At 39.5% G+C, this 19,864-nt stretch overlaps 1 protein-coding gene across 6 annotated transcripts in view; it reads right to left on the bottom strand.

Annotated features, from left to right (window-relative positions):
* NPAS3 (neuronal PAS domain protein 3) overlaps positions 1 to 19,864 on the bottom strand; it is an 839,616-nt gene that overhangs the window by 121,743 nt on the left and 698,009 nt on the right. For all 6 annotated transcript variants that reach the window (XM_072838226.1, XM_072838221.1, XM_072838222.1 and 3 more), the window contains one exon: positions 3,737 to 3,911. In XM_072838226.1, the coding sequence (XP_072694327.1) occupies positions 3,737 to 3,911 (175 nt within the window). The remainder of the gene's footprint in view (positions 1 to 3,736; positions 3,912 to 19,864) is intronic.

Genomic DNA, 19,864 nt, shown 5'->3' with positions numbered 1-19,864 from the left:
ACTGCTTTTCTGTTTGTTAAGCATTTAAAGAGGCAGCACTGAAATTTATTTAAAGAGGATAGCATTCATAATCCTGGGATTACAGAATCATTAAGAGTAATGAAGAGCTACATGCAGATCTAGAAAAGGAAAGGAACCATCCAGACACCCTGTTCTAGAGGTTCTATGCCACCCCCCCCCCCCCTTGCAGGAGCCTGCAGGACAGCACAATCTCTTTCTAAATGTTGAGACCTACATAGGCACTCTAGAACTTTATAACCTACAAAGAGGGCCACCCGGATTTTTCTTCTGCCTGACTTTAAGATTTCTCTAGAAGAAACCTCATATTTACTAAACTACTAATAACTATTCACACATGTAAAAGGTTTATTTGGGTTTCTAACAGTCAAGGGATTTCCCCCACTCCCCTGCCATCATCCTGAGACTTCAAGACAAGACAATCACAAGGCTGGCAGTTCAGAGAAACCGAATTCCTATTATGGCACAGTATCACTGCCTCTTAGGCTGGTTTAGTCACTTACTTCCTTTTATTATAATGCCAAATGTTATTTAGATTTCAGTCATTTAGTAATGCTACACTGAACACATCAGGGCTTCTGAAAAAGTCCATACCTTCATTTTCATAATCATCACATACTGATATCCCCTTTCCAACAACATTACACTACCATTTAAAAAAGAATGTTTCGTCAGAGTTTAAAAGATTATGTTGCAGTGAACAAGTCTTCAAAAATGTCCCCTCATATTACCAAGAATTAGGAAATCTTGTTAAAATTCTTTCCGCCTTTAAGAAACATAAGCAGCTTTGGGATGGAATGCCTTGACGTGAACTTCTTAAGTAATTCCCGTGGAGCAGCGATCTGCATTAGTGAAGATATTTAGTGAAAGGTATCACCCTACACTGCTTTTTCAGTATTTAAACAGTCAATCTAATTGCCTTTTAAGCCTAAGATTGAAAATAACCAAGCTACAGAGTTTTAAGGCAAAGTAAGTTTCACATTTTGTAATGGTGGGAGCTATATTCTTCATCAAGGAAGATAAACCCTTCTGATGCCACTGCTGCTAATGAGCCCCAGTGGTTAAGAAACCTAGAAAGCAGAATTTTCAATTTTACTAGTTAGGATGGCTCCAAGAAGGTTGGGAGGGCAGGGAAAGGGACCCAAGTAAATTGTCAGTCATACTTCAATATTGGATGACAGACCAACTTTAGAGGAGATACGTTACTCTCCTAATAGTGTGCCTAGAGTTGTTTTATGGATCCTGGAGCTTCATGGAAGGCATGGGTTTGATCAGAGTTCGTATAATCCATCTTAAACCAGTGTGATTTTGACTCTAGCCTATAGTATCCCAGCAGAACTGGTTTAAAAGTTTACTGGATTTTCTTTTTCTCCCGATCAAAGTCTTTTCCAAGTGACAAGTTACCCTTAACATGTGTTTGGGGAGACATCAAGCTCAATATGAATCAACAGTGTGATCTGGCTGCCAAGAGGACCGAATTCAATCTTATGCTGTTTTAACAGAATTACGGTAATCTAAACCGAGAAAGAGGACAGTCCCTCTGCTTTGTACTAGTCAGCTACAACTAGAGGGCTCCACTGGGTTCTTAGAGGGTCACCAACAAACTGAGGCATGGCTAGGGTGGGACACCAGGGTGGTGGGGGTCCCAGGAACATGCTATTGAATAATGTTTGTGGGATTAGGGGCTGTTGGACCTGGAAAAGAGAAGGAAGGGAGGGAGAATTTGGCATATCTGACTTCATGTATCAGAGAGGCTAGGATGGTGAGGAAGTAGTAGATCTGAAATGAGATCCCACAGGACGGACCTGGGATCAGTGAGGAGAAATGGTGGCAAAGTTAGATTTTGGCTCCATCTTCAGAGAACTTTCTCTGGGAGCTGTTCGCCAATGGAGCGGGCAGCCTTGAGCTCAGCCTTTCTGAGCTTCCCATGGGGGCAGTTCCAGCAGAGGCTGGGGGGGTTGCTGTGGGCTTTGATGTAGAGGGATGGCTGTCCTGGTAGAAGGTTGGTGATCATCTAAACTTGAGGGTTTGTGAGTTGGAGAAATGAGGGTTTTACAAACTTTAATTTTTATACATTGAGTGTTGAGGAGTATGAGTAATTGAGGTTCCCTAATCCATCTCCAGAAGGAAAGAGTAAAAAACTATTTTCATGTGCTATTTCTCAAATCTGCCCAGATAGGAATGTTCTAATGACTAAAAAGCAGCTTCACATATCACTCAATGAAGTCTGTGAGTAACAGTAGAAGATATGACTTCCCTGTGAACAAAATTATTTTCATTTTTAAATGGTAAGGAGTAGTCTTAAATACTCTCTCTTCTCATGCCTGGTGCTTCACTGGAGAAAGATGCTCACCAATGCAGCAGAATAATGCCCTAGAAGCTGCAGTTAACTTACACGAGGAAACATGAATTGGTTTTAGATGGAATTACAATATTTCCAAAAAGGCAAATATGTTTTTTTTTCCCCATCTATGTGAGCAAACATACTGTGATTATTTTTAAGCTGGTCAAATTTAAGTATTTTCTTAGAATCATTTTAGTATTAATCTTAAGACCGGTTTTTTCTACTTTTCTTTCTATAAAATGAGTTTGTGTTGCAAATCTGTTTTAAAGCAACACATCAAGTAAAGTACAAGCATCTTTAAAGAGTGCAAAAATAATTTCCCAAGTAAGCAAATAAAACTTTGCACTTCAAATCAGGCCTTGATTCATTAAAAATCTTAAACTTCTCATGAGAAAAATTAACATTTAAACCACTGCTGCTTGGCCAAGCACTCCACCACACAAGAATATGAAATATCTCCTCTAAAAAAGTACAAAAAGGACAAAACCACAAATGTGGAACTTCAATTAATTTAAAGCCCCAATCAGCAAAGAATAAATCCTTCGCAGATCTAATTACCAGCGCTCTCGGAAGACCCAGGCCGACCAGCCAATCTTCCCCGTGTTTGAACAGCTTGATGAACTAGGGGACTGATGGATATCAAGTCATTTTGTTTAATTTATAAATGGATTTTCCCCTAATACTTAAATTATCATCAGTACAACACAATGAAAATGGGAACATTCTGAATGCAAAGTCTATAAGAGTCCTGGAAGGAATCCCAATGAGGAATGTCACCTCTGTTCATTCCTCTATACAATTGATCTAATTAAATACTGAGGGTGGAAAGGCAGTTTAAAATGTAGCCATTTCTGTTTTCTTTTTAGCCTTAATTTATCTGTTCACATCTTTCAAGTACCTTCTGATGCTTACAAAAAAAAAAAAAAAAAAAAAAAGAAAGAAAGAAAGAAACCAAGATTTCTGCAAGTCCCTAATATTTTTAATTCTCTACAAGCTACGACTCAAGAAGCCTTTATCATAGATTTTGCTGAATAATAAATAAATGCATTACATTTAGCCATGGTAACAATAAAAGGAAGAGGGCTTTCCAAATCTGAACCTTTTCCCTCTAGTAATGTGAAAGACGAACTGAAGGAGCTAGTATACCTTCTCTACGTATTGTTCAACTGAAATTAGATCTCTGGATTATACTTATTAAAATGTCTCCTTATTTTCACATCTCTTCCTTATTTAATTACTGCCTGGGACAGAAAGCTGCATGGAATCGTTAAATACCATTAGACCTATTTATAGTCTCTTCACACTGGCAACTTGAGTGCAATCGCCGGCAGAGGTCCTGCCCACCATCCCACATGTCGGGGTTGCGATTCCCACCTGGCTCGGGGGTCTCCGACTGGGAGGAGGAAGATGCTGAGCTGGCCCCGTCCTCGGCAGCGCCCTGCGAGAGGAGACCCCGCCCGGGCGGGAGCTTCATGCCCAGCTGCTCTGCCATTTCCACGTGGTCCCCCGGGTGGACATAGTCAAAGACGCTGCTGCCTGTCAGCTCCACCTAGAGGGGAAGAGAAAGGGTGGGAAAGAAAGGTGTCACGGCTTTTTCCATTCTCCAGTTCAGCACCGCTGTGGTTCAGAGTCCCAGCGGAAAGGAAATACGTGCAGGCCCCACAAACAATCCTGGTTGGAAGTCCTTCTCCTTAGACGCTGAAGGATTCTAGTCAAAAGAGAAAGATGGTTTTGGGGGGGGGGTGTATTTAATTAGTGATTGTTTAGCCCAGTTGTTTGCATAAAGCCCAAACACCGTGTGAAACGTGGATGAGCCTGCCTCATGTTCAGCTGTTTTATCCATGCATCATCAAATACTCGCATGTTTGGTGTCAACCGGATGATTGACTGAATTCTATGGTTTTGAGAAGTTTGGGCTTTGTATAGATACAGTCAGAGACAGTGGAGGAGTATTTTCCTTAAAATACACCAAATTCCAAGATGTATATTTATACATATCAGCTTATTTCTATGTGAATTTAGATGGAAGAAGTGTTGCTTACAAATATATGCAAAGGCATAATGTTTTCATTAAATATTACTCATTAGCTCAGTAATCATATGGAGAATTTTCCATGCAAAAGAGGTCAGCTGGGGTCTGAACCAGTCCTTTTTTTTTTTTTTTTTTCTGCTAGTATCAGCTTGTTTTGCCTTCAATCTAATAAGATACATGGTGCAAATCTCCTTGAGGGCCTTAGGAAAATGTTTTATTTTGTATACTCTTTCTATCAGGCTGATTTGTAAAGGTAAAGAATGAATACGGAATATCAGAAGAGGGTCAGCCTGCCGTGGAGGCACAGCCCCTATCTAACGGACTGGCCTTATCTCTGCTCTTCTGGTGGTATAACCCTTATATCCTTCCAAGAAGAGCAATAATGCTCCTAAAATAATGCTGGGTTCAAGGTAGAGAGATGTGTCAGCAGCAGAACAAGAAAAAAGCTCTTTCCTGGGTCCCTGATGGGTTTTCCCCGATCCTGGGAGTTTCCTGGTCTCAGGCCAGCTCTAATGCACCCCAGTGCCAGAAATTTAGACTATCGTAAGTTTCTTGCTGGATCTTTACCTAGAACTCCTTCCTACCACCTGTCCCTTCCCTGTGCACTTTGCAGCATCCCTCCAGACGCCACCTGAGAGCCTGCACTCTTTTTCTTCCGAGAAGGGAGGCTGGCAGTGGGCGAACCGTCACAGAGAGTGTAATACCCAGAGCAATTATTATCCCCAGAACTCTGAGTCCCAGTAAAATGATCACATCTACTCCCAGACACCATTTGATTAAAATCGTAACGGGCTACACATCTTCAACATCTATCAATTAACAGAGGGAGAGCCAGAAAAATGGGAGGCTAAATTCAGTTTGGTTAATAGCTATTCCTGAAAAAGGCTCGCATAACTTTTACCGAAAATGAGGTACTTTCTCTTTGCTATTAAATTACACTCTCCTACCGTATTACCCAACTACTGACTCTATCATTTTACAATAACTATTTCCTCCATTTGATATTGTTACAGAGCGTAAATCAGGATTCATAAGTGATCAGTTCCTACCCTCTGGGAGGGAGGGATTACATGGAAATAATCCCTTTAATGTGCGCCTTGCCTCTAAGCATTTCACACAGCAATAAATGGGTAAACTGACTTTGAGCAATTAAGAAATTAAATGAAACTAATAAAATGTGTGTTTTAATATTTCTTGATGGTTATTTTGTTTGGGGATTAGCAAATATGAGGAAGTCACTCGCGTTTTGCATGGAGCCCAATTGCAGCACTTTAAAATTGCTGTCACTTCTCAAACTCCGAGTCTTTCCTTAATACTGCAATGTGCCTTTTGGCACCAACCACAGATTGTGATAAGATGACAACACAGGTGGGAGATTAATAGATTTTTTAGGGGTGTCGGCTATTGAATATTCATGTAAGCCCGTCTTATGGCGAGGAGGAGGAGGCCACTGTCTCCACAGCCTGCTTTGCTTGGTTGTACAGGCATTTCCTTTCCATAGCAGGATGGCCCAAGTATAGCACATCTAGAGCAAGACTGAGTCATGATGTGCCATACCACATTCTTCCTGTGCCCTCAAGAGCTCTTGCGCCAGGATACCCCAGAGTCAACAGTGGATGGAAAGGCTGGCACTGAAAATTTGATTCTCTCATAGTCTTTATGTGTGTGTGATACTAAAGGCCACACAGCGGAGGGGAAACCTCAAACTACTTGGAGTCGTAACTTGACTTAGAGATCAGAATCTTTGCATCCTATGCTGTGTGATCTTGTGCCATTCACTTAACCTCCCTGGGCTTCAGTTCCCTATTTGGACCTTGCACGGGAAATGGCAGTACTGCTACTCCATGGGACTCTGCGGGGGAAGGGGAGCACTACTCACACTGTGTTCTACAGGGAGGGAGGGGGTCCCCTGGAGTGTCCCCCCAATGGCAACAGTGTAAGGTAGTGGCCTGGAGAGTTGAGTTGAAAACAAGACTGTCTCTACCTGCCTCTGAGCCTGATTTTGAAAATCTAGCAAAACTGTGCAGAGGAAATAGCTTTTTTTTTTTTTTTTTTTTTTTAAGATTTTATTTATTTACTCATGAGAGACAGAGAGAGAGAGAGGCAGAGACACAGGCAGAGGGAGAAGCAGGCTTCATCAGGCTACAGGAGCCTGATGCGGGACTTGATCCTGGGACTCCAGGATTACGCCCAGAGCTGAAGGCAGCACTAAACTGCTGAGCCACCCGGGCTGCCCAGGAAATCACTTTTTATGAAATAAGCAACAAGATGCCTACTGCCTCTGCCAAACAGCGTTTGGTGGATGAGAGTGGATGACACCCAGGCACATATACTCCTATGAAACTCGAGTGAGGAGTTCTTATGGCTTGTGTGGTGTCTGGGAAGTGGCTTTAATCAGAAAGTATGGCCGGAGTGATGTGCACTTTGAGCCCCAACTACAATGATAACACTGGGGGGAGGGGGGAGCTACCGATCACTGTGTACAAGTATTGTCCATACTTTTCTTCGATTGATCCTTGCAACACTCCTTTAAACTCTTCTGATTATTCCTGATTTACAGAAGAACCTGAATACTAGCAAAGCTAATGGTGGCAGAAGAATTTGGTTTGAAGTCTGCTTTGTCACCCTACCACTTCTTGGGCAGTGATTCTGCAGTCAGGGAGGCTGAGCAGGGACCTCTGTGCTCCGCCATCCTTTAGCTTCACTTCCATTAAGGAGAGAACACTGAACATCAGGGTGGGAGGAGGCCAGAGGTGCGCAGCCCGCCCAACGCCAGGCCTGAGGGTGCTTTGCCTTTAGACTCTTAGGCAGAAAAAACGAATGAAAGCAGGTATACTACATGGACAGAGACATGGGGATGGACAAGAGTCTCTGGACCTGGAATCCTCCTTCTCTTCTTCTTCTTGACATCTTATGTTTGTCTAGCACTTTCAACATTCCTCGCACTGCTTTTCACTTCACTCTATTAGATTTTAGAGATGGGAAAGACCTTAAAAACCATCCGTGGATGCCCTCTTATTTAATAGGTAAGAAGTTAAAAATGCTTGTTCAAATTTACCCAGCTGTTTGCTGGTAGAAGTAGGGCTGGCTGCCCAGTTGGCAAACTCTCAGTTAACCACTTGTCTCACCTCTTGTCTGATCTTCTCTCGTAGGAAGGCTGGCTAGAACTCACCTGCCACTAAATTCTACACCTCAAAGTACACTGCAGGAACCAAGACTAGGGATCTTTCTCTTGATGAACAGACATTACTTCATGCTACCTTGAAACAGGAAAAATAAATAGAGTTCCAATCCAATGTCACTATAGTTAATTAGATACCCTCAAATCCTCAGTTACCAAGTCTTCCCAAACTTGGCCCCAGAGAACTAGGACTAGTGTCTCATACACAGGAGATTTATCACAAATGTTTGCCGAATGAATAAAGGACAACTATTTAGGCCTGAAAAAAATTTGCTTTATCTGTGCTTTTTTTTTTTTTTTTAAAGATTTTATTTATTTATTCATAGACACAGAGAGAGAGGCAGAGACACAGGCAGAGGGAGAAGCAGGCTCCATGCAGGGAGCCCGATGTGGGACTCGATCCCGGGTCTCCGGGATCACACCCCAGGCTGCAGAAGGTGCCAAACCGCTGCGCCACCAGGGCTGCCGTATCTGTGCTTGATTTGGACAAGTTTCCATTGGTTCTTTTATATCATTCATGGCATTATTATAACATTATTTGTCCTGTAAAATGAGTTACAATATAGCAACATGATATGTTTATTTCTAATAAGTATTTGTTAAATGTGTGGAGACCTTCTGCCTTCCTTTATAAAAGCCAACATAGTTTAACTGAGGATAGGATTATAAAAATGCTGGGAAAGGACAGGTTTTTAAGGCACTCTTTAATGCAGCCATTTTTTGTAACCCCCTCTCTGTAATCTGTAACCGAATGTGGCTAGTGGGTTATCCACATGCTCGCATAGTTTTGTAAAAATTATTTCTTAACTATCTCTTCAAATTAACAGTACAACTCTGGAAAAATTTCATTTTATATTGACTAGGATCTGCATAATGGAAAGGTAAAGCCTCTCTCCCCTTAATATTGTGTTCTGATTAGTGCGAGTTGCATTGTATGGCAAATATGAGACCCTCTTCATTTTATAATAAATCCAGTTACCTTACGTGGCTAAAGAAAACAAACATGCTATGTTTATTAACTCAAGAAACAGACCCATGAGATTTTGAGCTGTCTTTCTAACCTAAAGAGGAAAAAGCAGTACTGTTTCCGACCTTGCTCACTGGGTCCCCCTTTCCTCTCCCTGAGTGACATGGAAAGAAATTCCTCTCTCACATTGCTGAGTGTATTGGGAAACTGCTGAGAATGTGTAAGGGGCAGGCGACAGGCAATGAGTCATAAACAGCCTTATCCAGAAATAGGATTTGGTTTAAACTCCTTTCTCCCTGTGCTTTCCCATTCAACCTACCCTAGATTCCTCCAGAACATACTATGGCCACTAGGGCCATCTGCATAGTCAAGCTAAACCATAGCTTTCCTCGAATTTAATTCACATTCTGTTAGCTTGCATGTAATTTGCACACTAGACACAGTTGATTTGGTAACTCTGAAGTTTCCCAGAAAAAAAAAGTAAATATATCATACAGTGGTTTGAGTTGACTTTTCCATGTAGGGTCATTGTATCCTGCTGGTAGATAGGATGGGGCACTAATTTGTCTTTTCATACATCAAGCAAGCATGTCGATAGCCTTTGCTTGGCCCCCTGGGGTGAGCAAATACTTTTTAACTACAGCGATGTACTAACAGTGCAAGTCATTGCATTCAGTGCTCCTTTGATTGAGATGGTTTGGTACAATGAGGAACAGGCAGCAATGTCCTCGCCACACTGCAACAACTTAAGAAAGATATTTTTATAAAGAAAGATCATAAAATCTATTTTTTTCTTCCTTTAAAAATATTTCAGTGTTAGGAATAATACAATGTTCATTTTTATCACGTAAAAAATATTCAAAACCTGCCATTTAAGGTATAATTTCCTAAACCTTTTATATGTGTTTTTGTTTGTTTTGTTTTTTGTTTTTTTTTTTTAGTTTTTGAGGGCATTGGGATTGATGGGAAGATTTGGAGGCACTGTTGGTTCAGCCCTTTTTCCAGAGTCCTTTGCAGCTGGGCCCTACTCCTACAGGGGATGCCAGCAATATTGTGATAGAAGGTCACACCAGCGAGAGGACTATGTTAGTGGCAAGTGGTTTGGGAAACTAACTCCCAGGTTAGGCTTGCAGATCTCCTATAAGACCCTGGTTAGAAAATCCTGACCCAGGATAAGAAGGAAATTCTATTTCAGCATGGCAGGTTAGGATTTGTAGTTTTTTGGGGGTCACGTTTCTATTATTGAGGGATAATAAAGTGATAAAAGAATAAAATATAATAAGATGTGATAGCTTGATTAGCATAGGTTTTCTTTGGATTTACTGGTATCTTAATGCCATCTTCATAACTTCCTACGTACTGCAGAACTCTACTGAATATTTATGAACTGTTTTGACAGAAACTTGATGTTCTTTACTGCTCTGTCTCATTCTATGTATTTGCTGACTTATCTGAAGAAAAAACGCATAAAAGCATTGGGTCTGTTACAGAAATACATGTATAAATTAGTAGAACAAGAAGAAAGAAAGGTTCTATATCAGAACGATGAGGCAGAATGAAAAATCCTTTCAATGTCATCAACTAAGAAAACGAATCCAACTCTCTCCTTACAGATATGTTAACAGAGCCTTCCCTTGGAAGAATTTGAGCTAAAAGATACCACATCTTGTGTTTATTTTATCTTCAGAAATAAACATTTTAACTCCTTTGGGAATCAGTGAGGCCAAGTACTTTTCCACTGTTTTTTCTTTTTTTTGGGGGGTGTACACTTTTCCAGAACCCTTGGAGCACCCGACCTGAGATATCTGCAACCATGATATCCAAAGAGAATACTGCATAACCAGTTCTGAACTTTGATTAAGAAGTGCCAGAAGATAATTCCAGTGGCTTTCCTAGTTCTCAGAGGAGTAAAAGAAAAAAGCTGTTGGAGAAATGGAATACCAGTGAAAATAAAGAACAGATTGCAGATACAGCTTCGAATTTAGGCACAGTTTTAAGGAACAGTATGCTGCTTTTATGACTCTCATTCCTAATAGTTGAATTGATCAAGGACACTGATTGTTAAATATTCAAAAGTGTTAGGTGGTCATTACTCAGTCTACAGTTGAACATATTTGAATGCTTCTAGATATGGTCTCGGTATAAAACAGATACAGACTTTGAAGACTCTCTCATTTTTTTTCTGCTTAAGAAATAAGTTATATACTGTATTTCATTTTTTCTTCTAGTTCTATGGTTCAGGATTTCTCCATCACCCTATATTATGAAGGCAGTGGTTTTAGAATAGTTTTGATATATCAATATCTTTTTCCTTTCATTAAGAGCCACTGGTTAAAAGAAGAACCTAGAGAATGCTGTAATACTGAAGGGACATTACATCATAGGAATGAGCACAGGGATTTGTGAAAGTGACTAAATCAAGAAATTTTAAAACCTTGCTTTACAAGGTTCCCATAGTTTTGAAGTTTTAAAGTGTCTGTAGGGCAGGAAAGGCCAACTTCTTAGTATTTATCACAGTGCTGGGAAGGAAAAAAGGATGCAACTGGAGGTTACATCATAGTAAAAAGTGAAATGATGCCAAGAAAGAAGGATTAACAACCTTAAAAAGAAACTGAAGTCAATCTCCCTTCTCTGAAGATGAAACAAATAGTAAGATGTCACTTTCAAAGCTTCTTCATTACCTTGGTAATAAGGAAACCAATCGACATAAAATAGTTGATATTGGCATAGTTAATCCAACATCCTCAAATTTTACATGGTTCAATATTTGTCATTTAAATCTAGATACACATTGAGATGCATGTTATGCATGGCCATGCTTCAGTATCAATTTTTGTTTAATTGTTTTTATTATTCTTACAGTGAATTTTGCCCTTTTTCTTTTGGTCACATAAATAAGAAAAAGTAGAAAATTCTTATACGTTAAGACTGATATTGAAATTTTTCCCTGATTCTAAACAGCCCTTTTATTTTCAAGAAAGGTAAAATGGATAAGGACAACAGTAGTAATTACAGGGTTGACCTTTCCATTTGTGTTTTGAAAGTTACACAGGATTATTTTATTCTAGTCATAGAAAAACAATATGGCTTATATGATTAAAACTTTGGATATGTTTCATGTGCACAAATAATAGAGTTAATCATACCTGATTGTTTTTAAAGGGGCTACTCAATAATGGAAGCCCTCACCATGAGCTAAGTCACAATGTTTAAGTGATGCTGTTGAGAGAAGAATGACAAAGAAGAACAAAACCAGAAAAGTTTAAGAAAGATAATTTGTCTGTGTACCTCAAGAGATCCTTATGTTTAAGAGAAAGCAAGAAAAAAAAAAAAAAAGGAGGCACTTCCTCAACTGACATCTTGGTTCCTCTGATTTAGGTCATGCCATAGCTGCTATAAAGAAAACAACTGGCTCTCCTCTTCCATGTCACTGTGAGGGGTCTTGAAAAATCTCATCCAAGAAAATCACAAGGTATACAAGAATATTTTAGCTATTGCAGAAAGTGTCATATTAATCTGGAGCTCATAGCCCAGAGAAGAGAACAAGAAGGAATAAAATCCTCTGTGCTGTGATCAGTTACTGACTCTCCCAGAACATTTCCTGTTGACATGTTTTAGCACATCTTGGGAGCTTCCTGAAAGCTATGTGGGCACACGGGTCTAGCGTATCATTTATTCCTAGTGAATTACCATAAGAAAAAGTCCTGATATACTTCTATTTTATTTTGGCTGTTGTAACTACCAACTGTGGTAGTGTTTGAGGTTATTTTCTATGAAGCGAGTCAATACCCTGAGCAGTCTCTAGGTGCTATTTTAAAGGAATAAGTTAAATTCACAACTGTTTAATAACAGACTGTGAGTTAGTCTTGTTAGAATAGGGAATGTAAATAGAACTGGCAAGTAGAGAAAATGAGTCATTCCACAGGCTAAAAGCAGTGCTGTGTTTCTTAAGATATTTGAGGGTGGGAATTTGATGGTGGTGGGGGAAATAAACCCTTCTGGGAACCTGATAAAGTTTATTTTTCTGTCTCACTAGAAAAATGCTCTGGTATCACACATATGATTTGGCATTTTATTTTAGGGGTTTCATACACCTCTGGAGTTTATCCATGACTAGTCTCAAGAGCTGGGCAGTCCAATATGGTAGCCACATGTGGCCAGTCCGAATTAGAATATGCTATAGGGGAAAAATGACACTAGGTTTCTGACTTCATGTAAAAAAATAAAAGAAGGCAATACAACATATTTTATATTATTATATATTAAAATATTTTAGATATATACAGTTATCATTAAAATTAATCTCACTTGCTTATTTTTACTTTTTAAAATATGGCCACTATAAAATTTAAAGTTACAAATATGATTTGTAGCATATTTCTCCTGGACAGTGTTGCTCTAGAACCACAGAATCCCTGGAGTAGAAACATCAAGTATTAGAACACTATGAGATTGATGTTCAAGGGAAGAGGTGTGAGAGAATAAAAAATATAAATAGAAGAATGTCTTTAGAATAAAAGGACTGAATTTTTGGATTTAATATACAATTTAAAGACTTTAGTCAATCAAGTATTTATTAGTCATTTGCTCTCTGTAAGACACTGAATTTGGCTTATGGGCATAAAAAGGAACACTAAAACTTAGCATCTGCCCCCCCCCCCCCCCCCCCGGGAGCTTATAATCCACTTTGGAGTGACAGGGCAAACATTTGCAGAGTTAAATGATATGACAAAAATATATGACAGCACAACATAGTATACAAATAAGTTGTAATGAGCATTATTGATTACTCTCTGTTGAATTGGTGAAAATCTTTTTGGAATGTCCTTAAAAATGCAGAGTCATGGGTTCCTACAGATACTGGTTTCATAGATGTGGTGTGGGGCCCCAAATCTTGTATTTTTAAGAAGCTCCTGGGTGATGTGGACCCACACTTTGAGTAGCTCCATGACTCACACTTTGAGTAGCACTGGTGTGGATGAGTCCAGAGGTGAGACTATAAACCAAGTGTCTGGGAGGGCAACTCCTATTCTGGTTCTACATAGAGAAGAAAATTAGAAAGGACAGGTGACTGATGAGCAGATGGGAGAAATCCAAGATACCACAGGGTTCTAACTACACTGGAGCACAGAAGGGCAGGGGGTAGTGTGCTACATAAGCCCAGGACAGTGGGAAGGAAGCATCAGGTAGAGGCTCAATAAACACTAAGATGATTGATCGGGGCCCTAAGGAGATAGATCTATGCTAGTCTTCACTAACCTTTTTATTTTTCCTTTTTAAAATACTGAAAAACAGCTTCAATAAGTCATTTATAGGAAATGTCTTTTTTTTTTCTTCTCAAGTATGTATCTCAAAGGCAATTGACTCCAATAAACCTAAGGCTGAAATCATTGCCATTTTGAACTTCTTGTCCCACATACTAAAGCCCTGAACCTAAGATTTGTATCTCATTTGTTCCTGTACCTAGCATATTGTAATTAATTCAGTTTTTATGATGGAAAGTTTTTATTTCCCATGGGTGAGCACAAAACCTGTGACGCACTGTGCAGTTTTTAATCTAGCTCCTTTCTTCTCCAAAGAGACTTAAATAGGTTTGTTGTCTGTTTACCTGACCATGCATCCAGCAACAGAGGTATTACCCAACTTCTCCTAGGACAGACAGAAAGAGCTCAAGATAAGGAGCAGCTGGTTCATGCTGGGTAACCACAAAACTCAAGGTGTTTGATCTATTATCCCAACACCAGCCACCTTAGCTACCTGCATGTTTCCAGATACGGCTCAATAACTGAAAGACTCTTTCAAAGTGGTGCTCTGGATGTGAATCAACAGTAACTTGTAATGCACATCTGTTTCTATAAGAGAAGAATTGGTATATTGGAAATTAGCCAGACAAATCACCTGTAGTGTGGTCCTTTACTGATTTTAACTAAATTTACCAATTCATTTGACAAGCTTTACATAGATATCAAAACCTTCAAGTTTTACCATATCCCATCAGTTTTGCTTTAAAAACCAATAGCAGAACAAAAAACATATTGGTTGAGAAAGGTTGGGGGTGGGTGGGAAGAGAGGGGTGAAAACTTATCAAAAGTAAAATTGGATTAAGAGTCAATCAAAATCCAACTGTGAATTTATCATTTCAATGAATTTCAATGAATGGTTTAAAATCTGTTTGAAATCTATTTGAAAATGAATATGTAATAATATAGACATATCTCCTTTTCAAAGCCAGTATTGTCAGATGTATTCGGAGCATTATAATTCATGAACAGAGTAGATGACTATTTGAAAAGTATTAAAATGAGCTGACTTTTCAATACAAGTGTCTTCACAATAAGTTTTTCTATTCTGGGCAATTCAGAAATGTAGACAATTGTGCTAGAAAAATAATATGTATTGTAATATTCATTGTACAGTAGTAGTGTAGTAAGTGGCAATTCTGGACATTACAAGAGACACAAGGATTATTTTCTGTGATTGCACAGAGAATACTTGGATTTCTTGTGAAGCTTTTGCATTGGAAATGAGATTCATCAGTCTGAACAGGGCAGGGTTAGAGCCCTTAGCAACATGCTTATTTTGTAGAAGGTCACTCAATAATAACTTCCTCTGCCCTCCAAGCTTATTAAGACTGACTGGCATATATTAATGAAAACACCTGATTCTCCAACCATAAAACCCAGACAAAGACTTTATTTTAATATTAAGGAAGGAACCCTTAATTAGCAGGGTTTCAAAAATGTCAGCTTCTTCTATTAGCTGTTCTGGTCCATCAAAGCCATAATCCCTACTGTCAAATTTCATCACATGATAGACAGTTTGCCGGCTGTCTTTTTTTTTTTTTTTAACTGATCATACTGACTGAAGCTTTTTAAAAATTTTTTATTTTGCCATCACATTTAACAACTCATTGTGCATTTGCCTGTTACACTCTTGATTTTACCACTTCCAAAGAGTCTTAGCACATGTCAGCTCAAAAAGGTGGGGGGAAACACTGCAGAAACACAAGTATTACATGTGAATACATATGCATTCTTAGACATATAATTAAGGATTCTTGGAAGACCTGGGCTTGCTTATATTGATTGCCTTCGCGAGTATGTAAATGTGCTGTCCCGAAAACACAGACAAATAAAACAGTCTCAGAGATGATTTCCCATTTTTGATGTGTCAAGGAGAAGGGGGCAAATTCTAAGGAAGAACCCAGGATTTTTAAGGTAAACATTTATCACTGTTAACCACTAACATACCTATCTGTTGCAGGAAATTCATTGGAGCATCTATGGCTTTGCATTGCCCTTCAGAAGCAAGATAAAATGACTGCACCCAGCAGGACAGAATAAATACATAGCTCTTAAAGTATTTGGGTTTTAATCTGATTCAAAACATTTGCTGTTGATTAAATCCTTTTGCAAATTGAAAATTTCATGCTATCCATACCGAGAGGAATATAAAAACACAAAACCAAATCAAAACAAGGATGACTCAAGGATTTCATGAGCAACTTTTGTGAAGACTCAGCTGCAGCCTTCTTTATCCATGAAAGAACATGAAAGCCTCAAGGGCAATAGTTTCAGTGTTTTGGAATGAATTCTGATGAATAAAATCTCAAGAATGAACTGATGGAGATGGCTGGGACCTGGCAGCCTTAACTGCTAGAGACTGGTAAGCTTGTACCTATTCTCTTTCATGAGGATCTGGGACTCCATCAGAAAACACAGCATGTTTTCTCAGCTCACCCATTTGGCATCACCGAGCCAATGGGCAAACTGCATCCATTTTTCTAGCACCCAGGTATTTGTTTTCCTCATAGGCTCCAGGCTAGAAGGGATATCCCTCTTGTAATCTTGCATATCCTTGACTTATCCATTTCCTCCATCGGGAAAACCCCAGCTCTTCTCTGAGCTTCAGGAGAACCGCCCAGGGAGGAGCTGGGATGATCTCAAACCTCCATGCCAAATCATGTAGAGGTTTTCACATTAGTGAACCTCACTCGGTTTCTTTATACCTGGGAAGAAATCTTTTTGTTTCCATCATTTGATTTTTCTCAGTCTCTGATCTATCGTCCCTTCAGCCTTACGTGTCTAAGGACACAAAACAAAGCCAAATAATCCCAATTTCAAGTCACTAATGAGTCATTATTCCTGTAATGTTACTTTCTTGCTTCTTTAAGATGAAATCGAGATTGTTGAAGGTATGTTTTCTGGTAACCTATTAACTGAATTTAGAGCCAACCCTTTCATACAATCTAATGGCTATAGGTGACTGTCCACAATTACACAGTCTCTTGTTCTAGTTTTAATTGCATCATTTGGAAATAACGTCTAATAGCTGAGACTGATGAGTTCCTGCCTTTTCTGCTGAACATTTAAAGAGGCACCTTCCAGGATAGCCAGACAAGAAGGGCATGTTTCTTAGACTAAAAACATTTGTTTAGGTGTTTGGGACAGCCGGGTACAGTTTAATGAATAATGGTATACACACAGTGGGCTATGTTTTGGAAGGTTTTCTAATATTTACTTTGACATGCTTCTAATGGAGAGTATTTGGTTAGGAATGCAGCCTCTAAAGGCACATGGCCTGGGATCAAAACCATTACTCACCTTGGGCAAGTTACTCTACTGTTTCCTTAACTATAAAATACAGGTAAGTAATGGTTATCTACCTAACAGTTGTCAAAATTAAATAAGATAACACATGCAACGTGCCAAACAAAGCATATGGCATGTACTTAGTGATCAGTGAACGTCACCTTCTGTTAATTAATTGAAGTAAGCTTCCTGAGGGCAGAAGCCATTTCTGTCTAATTCCCTGGCCCAACTCCCCAGTAACACAGTAGGTATGCCCTTTATGTTAAGTGAGTGAATAATTAAATAGCATTGCAATTTTATTGAGAAATGAGTGGATTTCAAGGGTTTGGTAAGTGTCTGAATCCCAGAGTAATATGGTGGCTTACTGATTTTGCTTCTTCATTCATCATATTAATAGAAGCCCATCTTGGGCTATCAAGTCTGATCTGCTAGGACTTTCAATCAATACTGTTTTACAGTTGTTAGGACCTCAACAAAGCCATCTGAGTCTGATTCAGAAGCACATTAATAAAGTGGGAGATGGTAAGTGGGAGATGATCATGAGTTTCAAGCTGAACCGAAAGATAAATACCCTAGGTCTTTCTGGGCTCATGGATCCTTTGAGACTCTGATGAAAAGCATAATCTTTTTCCTCAAATTCTCCTTGGTATGGCAGATAATGAGGGAGCCTACTGATTCTTGGAGCCAAATTAAGGAGCCCCTGAGGTACCTCGGAGGCACTACACTTTCCAACTAGAACAGCTCTATGCTGGTGTGGTTTGTTTTGGGTCTTTCGAAAAGGTCTGGCTTGAAAGAAAAACTGTACTGGGAGGAGTAGTGTGAGAACCATAGTCCTTGACTTGGTGCCATAGTCCAGTATGTCAGGGTATATGGAAGCAGAGTTTTTGAAACAGAAGAAAAGGACATAAATGGAAAGACCACGTTAAGGTGATACTATTAACATATAAAGGCATGACATGAATTACTGACATAAGCATTAGCCTGGGAAGCAAAAGTCTGTTTTTTTTTTTTTTTTTCCGTCCTCCCTTGTCACTATGGATTCTCGGAATGAGGGTGGACAAGGCACTGTACCTTTTTTGCCTCTCCAGTTTATAACTTGTAATTGTGAGGGATAATCCCTTCTTCCTATGCTGGTGACAGAGAGTTAGCTAGCACCAAAAAAATGTTTGAAGTACCTAAAAAATTCCCCTTGATTTATACAGTGTCTACTTACATAAGAGTGGAAGCCTCAAAGGTGAAAGAAACAGTGACAGGGAGCTCATGCAAGGCTTGCTGCCTTTCCAGGCTGAGAAACAGGAAAGTAGTGCAGTTGACATCCCAGAAAATCAATACCTAAGATTTGTAGGAGCTTTGAGGAGTGTGCACTTCGAATAAGAGGCAATCTTTGGTTGGAAAAGTCAGCATTTCTATCACCTCCTGCAGTCAATTTGACATTCCTCAGCTGGAACAGAATGTTATCTATCCACTGAGATGTGTTCCTTCCCACCCCCCACTGTAAAGGTAACACTATTATCTTTTTACATAATGTGCATAATTAATGTTGTGTATTTGGATGATTTTATGTGCAAAATATATCTGTGGGGACTATTTTTTGCCATTAGCGGCCAGAACAGTGTTGAGTCATCAGGAACTGGTCTGGGGAGGTATTAATGTAGGGATGGATAAAATATGTACTGATTCCCTCATTCTCTCTCTTTCTTAAAATAATTTATTGTGTGCTGTAGGAAAATTTTCTCTAACCAGTGTTCATCTCCAGTCTTAAGAAAGTCATCCTTGTAGAAGAAATAGAAATGACTTGTTCCAGGAACTGAAGGGTTGTAACACTTTTCTCCTGAGCCACTGTCACACTTCTTATTAAACCATTTTCTAGAATGCAGGCTTCTTAAGGTCTGGGATGATATCTTACTTATCTTTATGGTTCCCAAGATACCTAGCACTGTGCTCAATAACCATTTGTTGATTTGATTAGACTGCTGATCTCAAAATGCTTTCTGGTGTGTTGCCTCCCCCCTCCCTGAAACCCTGGGTTGTTATCACTGTAAGTCAGAGCGAAGACCTGAGATCCTGAATTTGAGGGGGTTGCCAGCCCCACATCGGGTGCATGATCAGGGCAGGGAATCACTTCTGCCTCACACTCCATTGCTCTGCTTTGAGACATTGCATTGATTGGACTTGGAAAGGCCAGGGTTTAAAACCTAGCTATGTCAACGTCTGTGTGAGCCTGAAGAGCTTGCTTTAACCTTTCCAAGCCTCCATTTTCTCACCTGTCAAATGGAGATTTTGCTGCTTGGGACTGTTGAGATGAGTAATGTGCTTGGCACACAACAAGCAGTTAAAAAACAGAAGCCATAATAATAATTATGTCTACTCTTTCACATTGAATCAGGATTCATAAAAAAAAACCAATACGTGCCACATCATGGGCATAATATTTTGCAAAATACTTAGAAATTTCCCAAACTGTTACAACTCATGTTTTCAATGTATCTCAACCATAATCTCTTCAAGTACATCTGGTTGTGAAAACAGCCTGATTAGACAGTGGGAATTTGATACTATGCTTATTTTTTTGCCTAGTGAGCACAACAGTACGAATAGGGAGCAGCAGGGGAACACCTCAGAGTGCAGTTGGGGGCGGACCCACTAAAGTAAGACGACTGGTGGCCCCAGAGGGTAGACTATATTCTCAGGAACTGTTCTCATGATTTATTCCTCCTCAGAGTGAAAGAAA

The sequence above is a fragment of the Canis lupus genome, chromosome 9 (genome assembly GCF_048164855.1).
Source record: "Canis lupus baileyi chromosome 9, mCanLup2.hap1, whole genome shotgun sequence".
NCBI lineage: Eukaryota > Metazoa > Chordata > Mammalia > Carnivora > Canidae > Canis > Canis lupus.
This window is presented reverse-complemented; position numbering and strand designations above follow the sequence as displayed.